This window comes from Nothoprocta perdicaria, unplaced genomic scaffold (genome assembly GCF_003342845.1).
Source record: "Nothoprocta perdicaria isolate Ctin4 unplaced genomic scaffold, notPer1 scaffold_160, whole genome shotgun sequence".
Classification (NCBI taxonomy): Eukaryota; Metazoa; Chordata; class Aves; order Tinamiformes; family Tinamidae; genus Nothoprocta; species Nothoprocta perdicaria.
In genome coordinates, this window is record NW_020454761.1 from 768718 (window position 1) to 778413 (window position 9696).

At 47.5% G+C, this 9696-nt stretch overlaps 1 protein-coding gene across 1 annotated transcript in view; it reads left to right on the forward strand.

Moving 5' to 3' along the window:
- The window catches only part of UBE2N (ubiquitin conjugating enzyme E2 N), a 16330-nt gene that overhangs the window by 3402 nt on the left and 3232 nt on the right, over nucleotides 1–9696 (forward strand). Inside the window, exon 2 of the mRNA XM_026035534.1 lies at nucleotides 327–340. Within this exon, the coding sequence (XP_025891319.1) occupies nucleotides 327–340 (14 nt within the window). The remainder of the gene's footprint in view (nucleotides 1–326; nucleotides 341–9696) is intronic.

Below are 9696 nucleotides of genomic sequence, written 5' to 3' on the forward strand. Positions count from 1 at the left end.
GCGCGCCGGGCCCGCGGCCTTCCCGGCCCGCAGCGCCGGGCCCCGCGCCGCCCGCCGGGCCCCCTGGACGTTGCCGAGCTTGCGCGGCGGCGCCGGAGGCCTTGCTCGGGGCAGAGGTGCCTCCCGCCGCGGGAAGGGGTGTCCGCAGTGATGCCGCGCGCGGGCGGGCGCCCGGAGCGCCGGGAACGGCAGCGCAGGGGCGGCACGGGCTTGTCTTTGAAACCTGAGGTCACCTGACGGGTGAACGTCGGGGGGAAATGTCCCTCCTGTCTCATTTTCCCCTTGTATTCTGTGGAAAAGATGAGATTATGCAGGGAAGTGAGCAGTGGGAATAAGGAAGGTGGGTGCCGTGGCATGGGGGGAGCGGCCGCCGCGGTGCTCGGCCCACGGTGCTGGGGGCGCCTCGTGTGCGGGAGCGGGGCCCTAACGCGGTGGGGCTGGAGCCCCCCTCGCACGTGTGGGAAGAGCCTGCCCATAAAGCCCGTGTCCTGGACGTGTGTCTGTCTTGTACGCGTATGTGGGGGGGGCGTGTAGGGGAGGGGGATGGAGGGAAAAGTGGGTTTTTTTTTTTTTCATAATTTTTGGTATTTCTCCTGAATACCAGCAATAAACACACCCACTTTCAAGAAGGCACCTAAATTCCCTGGTACTTTTATTTCCCAGTCTCTCTTGGAAAACCAAAACCAGAAGAGCAGTTGCACTGGGCAGAGCTCCCTGCTGAGATGTGTGGAGGCAGGGGATGCAGGGGATGCTCCCTCTTGGCCCAGGGAAAGAGGGTGAGGGCAGCAGAAGAGCCCTGGAAGCTGCAGTGTTCACGGTGGGGTGTCTAGGAGCGACCCCTCTTAGGCTCCGGTAGGATTATTTGTTACAGTAGGATGATGTGGCTTGTTTGTTTCCGTGTGCGTTATATGTAATCTGCAGGCAGTCTGGGGCTTTTGAATCCTGGATTAGTTGTGTTCTGGAGGCGGCTGCGGGGCCTCCAGCTCTGCGCTTGCCCCGTGCCTGCCTCCTGCACGCACAGCTCGCCGTTTGAGTGGCTGCGTGTGCTGGTCTCCAACATGCAGGGGATTGCAAAAGTCACAGCTGCAGAGGTGCAGGCTGAAGGGCTGAGACCGGSTTGTAGGAGCCGTGAATGAGAATTGCTTTGAGCTTTGCTGTCCTGCTGGCCTTAGTGTGAGAGCTGAATATTCTGTCGCTGGCTGCCTGAGGTGGAAGAGAATGCGTGGACTTCACTGCTGGCGGGAATTAGAAAGATCAGGAAAGGAAATGAGAGATATATTAGAGGAAGGGAGAGAGTCCCCAAGGGCTGAAATAACCCTAGAATCGGGAGATCGCGTTTTCTTTATGGGCAGTAACGAATGTGATTTCACGCAAGTAAATGTCTTGGGGAAAGAGCTTCTCCCTTTGCTCTGCGCGGGCTCTGTGCCGCCATGTGGGAGCTGCGGCCTGCTGGGAGCAGGGAACCGCGTGCAGGCCGCAGCGAAGGGCAGGATCTGGCCGAGCGCTCGCGAGGCGGCCGCCGCTCGCGCTCCTGAGTGACCGCCGGCAGGTGCCGGCCGCCCGCTCCGCGTCCCCGGCGCGCCGCCCGCGCCCTGCCGGGGCTCCGCGTTCCCACTGCCTCCCCCGTGCCCGGGAAGAGGGGCACGGCACATGGAGCAGCCGCTGCCGCCTTGCGCCCCTTTCCCTGCCCTCGGATTAGTGCCTTGGRAGCTGGGAGGGAGCCGAAGCGACCGGAGGGAGCTCTGGACGTGTCCTGCTCCCTGTGGAGGTGTGACCTAAGGGTGTCAGTGCGCCACAAATAGTGGGTGGGAAATGACAGTCTGGGATTGAAYCCTGAAATCAAAGGGCAGGCAGAAYGGGAGGAAWCTCTGCCTTGGGAATAGAGATGTGGTGCCTATCTGATTGTTTAGTCCTTTTTTAATAATTCAAAAACAASAGTACTCGGAATCAGTCCAATACATATATAAATGTAAAATAAAATTAAATGCAGTGTGGTATGTTTGTGTAGATGAACTTTTTTGACGAACCCTTCTTTCTTCCTCTACAATAGTAGAAGTGAACCTTTGCAATACATAGAATAAATAAATCTAGAAATCTGAAGTTTCAAGCACTTTGTTACACTGATTTTTGTGTTACAAAGTCACATAGCTCCAGTAGAGTAAGGAGTTGAATTGCAACTGTGTATTKTTTTCTTTTTCTTTTTTTYCCCCTTTCTTCCTTTGGCTGACATTCAAGCCACCTCATTGCTGTGTCAAGTGCAGGCAGCCCATGTGAATGGGATGGGCCTTGTGTCCGCTTCAGAAGGGTTTTTTTCTCTCACTGTTTTCATTGCTGCCATGATCTCATTCATGATTYGATGTCCTGATCTATGTGTAAACTATGTAGCCAGTTATTAGCATTTTTGTTATAGTCCTCCTAGTTGTCCCTATGATGAAGCAAGCCGTATGAATCAATATCTGGGGTTTCCTCGGGCTTCCTACTTATTTTTATTAAAGGATCTGTCAGCATTAAGCTGTTGAGACTTTGATTTCCTGCCCTGCGTGGTTGTGTTTTGTTGCCTGAGAGATTCTTTCCTTGCTCTGTGTTCACCGTATGACTCCGTTTCCTTGTTGTTGCCAACAAGGCTGCTCCTTGTGTTTGCTGAGGAACCCGTAATGTTCGGAGGGTAGAGTTAAAGTTACATGTTGAGGCGACAYTTCATAGGAGGCTTTAGGGAGCTTGACGTGGCTTATGAGGTCATAGGTGTGTGTAAAACTCTATTTTGGAGGCCAGTTGCATCAGCTTTATATGAAGTGTTTCATATATATGCGTGTGTATAYACATACGTGTGTATATATAAATTGGATATTTAGACTGCAATTTCTGAARCTTTCTGGAAATTTTTAAAGCTATTGGCAGTGAACTAGCTGCCTAGAAGTTTCTGTCTTCACCCTCTTGGAAGCTAATGGTAGCTCTGGCATGAACATCTGTCTTCACATTAAAGTCTAGATTGCGGTTACTTTGTGCTTGCTCTGGCATTTCTGGGCTCTTCTTTGCTCCCTGGACAAACCCTTTAAATTTATTTCCCATCTTTTTTTTTGAATACCTTTTCATGTCTGTGCAATTTGTTTGGGTGCAGTTAGGTAAGAAAACAGATCACTTATGAGTGCTTCTCTGATAAACRCCAGGGAACTGCAATGCCTTTCTTTTTGTCCCTTGTGTGCTATTCCAGTCTGGTGCATAACTTAAGTTTGGCATAAGGAGGAAAGTTGGAAGAGACAAAAAAAAGTCCATGGGAAACTGGGGAAGACTGTGTCCCGTTTTGCGACGCCTCCCCTCAGGCCTCCTTGCTGGTGCAGCAGCCTGAAGGGTGCCTAGGTAGGGACTGGAAGCCTGGAGTTCTGGCAGGATGGATGGCTCTAGTGGRGGTACGAGAGGGAGCTCGAGTAGGAGACTCGGGTGCAGAGAATAAGGGAAGTTGAGCCAAGGTGCTACTTTTTAAAAGGAAAATGTGTTTTTTTGATATGAGGTCTGAAAGGGGCCACACTAACTTTCCACACTGTTTTGCCCAAAGAAATTTTTATTGGACTTGAGATGAGAAACGGGAAAGAACAGCAAAAAATCCAGCTAGAGGCAAAAGGCTATCTTGGAGCGCCTTCTGTCGTAATACCTGGGCAACTTTAGGGTACAGATCTGCAGTAAACTAAACTTTTTTTAGTAATGATAATGGCTTTTCATCGTGTTGCACACTCTGCTTGTCTCGTAGCACAAAACMAAAATGTGTCCTCAGTTAATGTGCAAACGACAGGTAAATAATAGTACAGGGTGAGTGAGAGAGCAAGTGGCAAATTTTGCCTTAGCAATTGGATGAAAGCTCTGTATCAAATATTCTTTGCTTTAATTAAACCTGGGTAGTTGATCCTGCAGTGTATGTATTAATGCAAACATGCTCCGTCTAGTGCAAACGTGGTCTGTCGGAGCGACTGCAGGATGGTGTGTGCTGTTAGCTGCCCACGTTTAGCTAGGCCTCCCTTTACTGTAGATGCAGATGCACYGTGCAAAACCTTGGTCTGTGGTAGTAAATGGATAATGCTCCAGGAATTTGCATAGGATCTCAGCTTCGAGGTTCCTAAAATCCTATAATCTGCTGTGGAAAATTCCACCATATAGTTGTTTTCAGGGAAGAGTAATCCTGACCCTAAAAAGAGAAGCCCTTTCATGCTACTGTCATTTGGCAACAAGGTTCCCTACGAGTGACTGAATTCTGGATCCTTCCCTAGGAAGGTGCGGCCACCTGGAATAGGCTCATCTTGCTGTTCCTGGCTTTGCAGTGGTTAAAATTGCTGGGGTCATGGAGAGAATGGGAAAGCTGGGAGGGAGTGTGAGGGGGGAACATGAGTGCCGCGTGGAAGAGCCGCGGTTTCGGGTGGCCGTGCGGTTGTGAGGGGCTGCAGCAYGAGTTAGTAGTTTCTAGGAGCTGTTAGCTTCTGTTCAGTAGGTGCATGTTGATGCCCTGAATGTTTTTGGGGTTTTGTGGGGTGGATGCGCTCGGGCTCCGTGGTGGGATCCCGTTTCCACTGCCCCTTGTGTGCAGGCAGAGTTGAGGCCAGGAGACAGAAGTGAGCGGGATGTTGACACTCTGGCATTACATGGCAAGGAGTAAGGGATTCCTGCAGAGGTCAGCTACTGGAAACCACAAAGTGCAGCCTTCTATTTATGAAGTCTGACCTTTGCTTTGCAGTTTAATGGGCTTTTATGCTAATTCTTTTTCCTAAAAGGTAAACACTGTGCTCAGAAAACTTTCTCCAATGCACCTGTCCTACAATAGTATAACAATTTTTTATCTAAGCATTTTTAAAGCTGTCTGCCAGTGATGTGTGTAGACAAGTGGTTCAATTTCCATATTCTGGCTATAGCCTCTTRTCTACATAGTTGTAGCTGATGAATTGAGAGACCCTAGAAGAATTTGTGCCAACATGTGTTACCCCATAAGAAGTYGCTGCATTAAGTCTTTGGTTTTCTGATGCTGCTTTGCCTCTCTATGCAGAGGACTCTATTTTTTTTTTCTCCTATTAATTTCCTGTCAAAAAATCAAACTAAAAACATGCATGTGGTTCACCTTGTGTGCAACTTATCAGCTCTTGGTGAAGGMGGTCAATGTGTTTTCCTCCTCATTCTCCTCTAACAGAATCCGAAAGAATTGCCACTCAGCAGCTGATTAAACTTATCTGTGTGCCAATACGCTGCTGAGGTTAATTGTACACAGCTAAAATACTTGGCTTCTGTTTCATATGAGCTAGAGCAGGATGAGGAGGACTTATCACACTAACCCAGAAATGAATCCAAACTATTAGATGTAGTTTGAACATCACAGGTCTTTTGCTATCAGAATAAAAATGTGAAGCAAATGGACAGCATGGGTATTCCATACTGAAAGGCTGAAGTCAGTTTGCTGCTTGGAGGACCTTGCAGCTCAAGGCAGCAAAGTTACCAGCTTGTGGAGCTTGGAAGTTCTCAAGATTGGTTATCCTGTGATTCGTGCTTAGCAGTCTTACTGTTCAAACAGCTGTGGCATGGGCAATAAATGTTCTTGTTTGGGCTGAGGACCTGTTCTGGGTTAGAGGACCTTTCAAAATAGGTTATTTCTTCAGCCAGATCAACACTGTATTTGTTTTGTGATTTGGTTGTGCAGATACCTGGGTTGATAAAAAGGCTGCATGAACAGACTGATACTGCTACGTGAAGGCCACGGTTCCCATTGGGCAACTCCCTGATACCTTGTGAGAAAGCAGTAGAATGGAAAAGGCAGAGATACAGGCGTAGATGGGAGTTATTCTGCCAAGAAGAATTGAGTAGGGAGTAGGAATAGGAAGGTGGGGAGAAGAGCAGTTTGACTCAAGTCAAAAACTGAAAATGATAAAGAATGTGAAATGGTTTGCACTTTTAGTCATTTTAAGGATAACTTAGATATAATCTACTACTCTGAAATGATCTTGACATTGTCAAGACATTGTCCTTGGTAAGGCCTCAGTTGCTGCTTTTTCAAATGCCTTAGCAATCTCTCTGGAGAAACTTGGCAGCAAATATCAGATCTGAACTAGGAAGCAARTATTGAAAAGACACTGATCAGCAATCACTTAAGTGGAAAGATAAATATATATAAAACTATATTTTTCTCATATCAAAATATGTATCAAATTCCACAAAAATTGGAACCTGTGTTACCACCTTGCAAGTGGYAAATCTCATCCTCTTAGCAGGCACAAATGGCAGAAAACAGGACAAGTGCTTTTCATGTCAAGTCGGTCTTTTTTTTTTTCAATAGTTCAAACTTGCAGTGCAGTCTGAAGAATCCGAAACTCCATCGCATACCCTTGATAAAATGCCTCTACCTGCAACAATTTAAAGGCATTTCGGGTAAGTTACTTTGTGACTTAGGCTAGGACAGCCGTGCACTAACCCAGGCTGCGCTCACGTACAGGTCGAAGGCCCCCAATCTGTGCCTTTCAAGGTGGTGCCACTTTCCCTTCACCTCTGACTTTTCTTCTAAGCCACTTGGGGAGTGTCTGTGCGTGGCTGCCCCCCAGTTTTCACTTTGCAGAAGGCCTGGGCCGTTGAAGATGGTTTTGCATCAAGTGGTTTGGAGGCCTCTGTTAATAGAGGGCAACCCGCATGAGTAGCAACACGTCAGGCTGTGCAGGTTCGGGGGTTCTGCTGGGGGAAGAAGCTTTTGTCTGTAGGCCAAGCGCTCCGCGCGGGCTCTGCGGGATGTTGCTGTCCCCTGCTAGATGGCAGCAGAGCTTGTCTGCTCTCGGTCAGAATTACTCAGGTTAGCAGGGATGTAGTGAAGAGTCCACCGCTCGCGTTAGCTCACTTGCCAGCATTCACAGGATTTACTTTCCCAGCYGATTCGAGGGATGATAATTTCAAGTGAGGGGGTGTAATCACGGGTGAAACTTTCTCTAAGTAAGACTTAAAGTGCAACAGAAATTACACCCGTAAGTGTGTGTACTCCCTACTCCTGAGTAAAGTCAGCTAGGGGCAGTTGCACCTGCAGGTAGAAGTGGCTGGGTATTAGCTGAACTGTTTCCCTCTCTGAAGCTGCTTCGGGAGGGTTTGTGCCATGCCTTGCTCTCCTGTGGTTGTGGGACATAACCTCTGTTTTAGTGCATGGTGGGGTTAGTAAATTACTTGCCTGCTGCTCAGAAAATGCAGCTAATATATGTGCTGCTGAAAGTATCAGAGGGAGTAATTCTCCTGTGAAGTTGCATTAATAAAGAAGGAGCAATKAGGCATTTTAGAAGCCTAAATATTTAACAGCTCTAATATCTACAGTATTTTGTCTTTTAATAAGAGGCCTTATCCATGTCTTGAGTTTTTTCACAACTATGTTGGCCTCTGGATGGATTAATGACATTATGATCAGTGCCTTAAGAAAGCAGAGCTGCYGGTTGGGAGGATGCTCTTCCTGTAGTCTCTGCACTCTAAAAGGCTGTTAAATATTTGTGTAGAGCAAGCAAGGAGCTATATGCTGCCTCTTGATATCCAAGGCTTTATGGCTGCATGAAGACTTTAACTTTTTCCCGCCTGCTACTGCCATTAGCAGTTGTGCTGGTTGAGCTGCTGCCTTTGGGCTCGCTGGGGAGGTAGCGATTCCTTCTCAGGTTGGCTGCAGATCCCCTGTGCTGCCCTCCGGCTGCGATTGAGGCGCTGGTGAGAGCTCCTCCAAGGGCTCTTCCCACCAAAGGGAGGCATCTGGCAGCGGCTCCCRGCTCTTCCCTGCGTGGTCTCTCCGTACACACGCGGAGAGAGAGGCACCAACAGCAGCCCGGCCGCCCGCTGGGCTTTGCCAGGAGGTCAGAGGAGGAGCTCGGTGGGGAGCAGTGGGGCTGCAGCCCAGGCCTCTGGGCAAGGCAGCACTTGCCGGAAAACAAACAAAAAACCAACTGTGGGACTTGTTGACAGTCCCATAGCACTAATGCGCTGTGCTGACTGTGAAATATGGATATTGAGATGTAAAGAAACTGAACAGAGCTGAATTACTAAGCAAAGCAAACTTGGCTGAAGACACAGAGTTTAGACTTTTGCTTTTTAATTATTTTCTGCTGACTTTGCAAGCAAACTTCTTTCTTGGAAAACTATAGTAGCCTTAAAACAGTTGCCTTAAAGTTACATTATTTTGTCCTTAAGTTGTCTTTAACTTTTAAACCTTTTATTACTCAATAAGCAGTGTGGGATTTGTGGTGACTCCCTGTTCAAAGGACAGGGAATGGAGCAGGAATGATTCTTTTCTGTCCAAGAGTATACACGGTTCCCTTCTAAAACAGTGTTGAAGAAAATTGAGCCATTCTCCAATTGCATGAAACTCTTTCCCTTCAGTACTGGTGTGGCCTTCATCAGCCCAGTGAAGCTTCAGAGATTTCCCTTCAGCTGCAGAGACCCTGCTCTGTAAGAAAGGGTGACTTTTTTTTTTCTTATTTATTCTTTGCAAACACTTCCACGCGTGTGTTTTCTGAGTGTCATTGTTTGTCCAAGTGCCGTTGTTTAATCCTGCCTCAATCTGTTGATAGCCAGTAGGATTTGTGAAAAACATTACAACAGTTTTTGTCCTACGAAAATGCAGACGTGTTGTTTTGACCAGGCATTGTCAGCTTGAATCTTTGTGTAGTGGCTGTTGGAGCTTTAAAGCAGACTTCTGTCTGCTTTAGATCAGACTGGAGCTGATTTAAAACAGTAGCCTGTTTCTAAGGGATTCTTCCTTTGTGCTGCTGTATCTCGGGATGCGCCAGCGGGGTGAGTGGGGTCTCTTGGGCACAGCGGTGTGGAAACCTGGTGGTTTCTTCATCTGCCCCCTTGAAGGGGACCCTGTTTTGTTCTGGATGCTGAGGAATCCTTGTCATTTCTGCCCTTTTTTAATGACRGTATAATGAGCTTGAGGGTTTATAATAAGGGTAATAAGTTTAAGGGTACCTGAGGGTACTTGAGGGTGCCGTTAGCCTTCAGCTCCRCGTATTCATAGAGGAAACCTGCACCTCAGTGCAGCAACTTCTCACTCGTCCCTCTACTCCAGAACCACCTGTATTAAAAAGAGGAGCTTGGGCTTTGCTCTTCAGTACACCTTTATCATGCCCCTGCCTTTTAACCTGGCCTTCCAGATTAGTTGGAAAATGCAGCAGGTTAAAAGGTTTAACTGGAATGGAATTACTGTACATGTTAGTGCTATTTCCATTGGGCAGATGTTCTCTGGAGAAAACCAGCGTAGTCATAAAACTACAAAACAAGATTAACACGCGAGTAAGAATTTCTTTTTTGTGGGCTCAGAGCACATCTGGTGACTCTTTTGTGGGTGCCCTATTGGGGGGGCTTTTTGGGGGGTAACACTAGACTGAAAACCCTCCACTTGCCTCAGTTGGGCTGAGCCGTCCCGACGGCTCAGTGCAGCCCTGTGTGCTGGGAGCGCTTTATCTGCAATAGGGATGACTTTAGCTGGATGCCTGATCAAATTCACTTCAGTATCTGCACAGCTTCACTTGGCAATTTAAAACATGAATGTGACTTTATTGATTTGGCTTTATGAGCAGAGCTGCTTATACATGTAAGCATTTTATGTGCTAAGGCTTAAAACTTATGGATTCATTTCCCCTTATCCTTTTCTTCGTAACTGAAAGTCAAAGCTGTATAAAATCCTTGTGTTAGCCTGACAGGAAAACAGACACG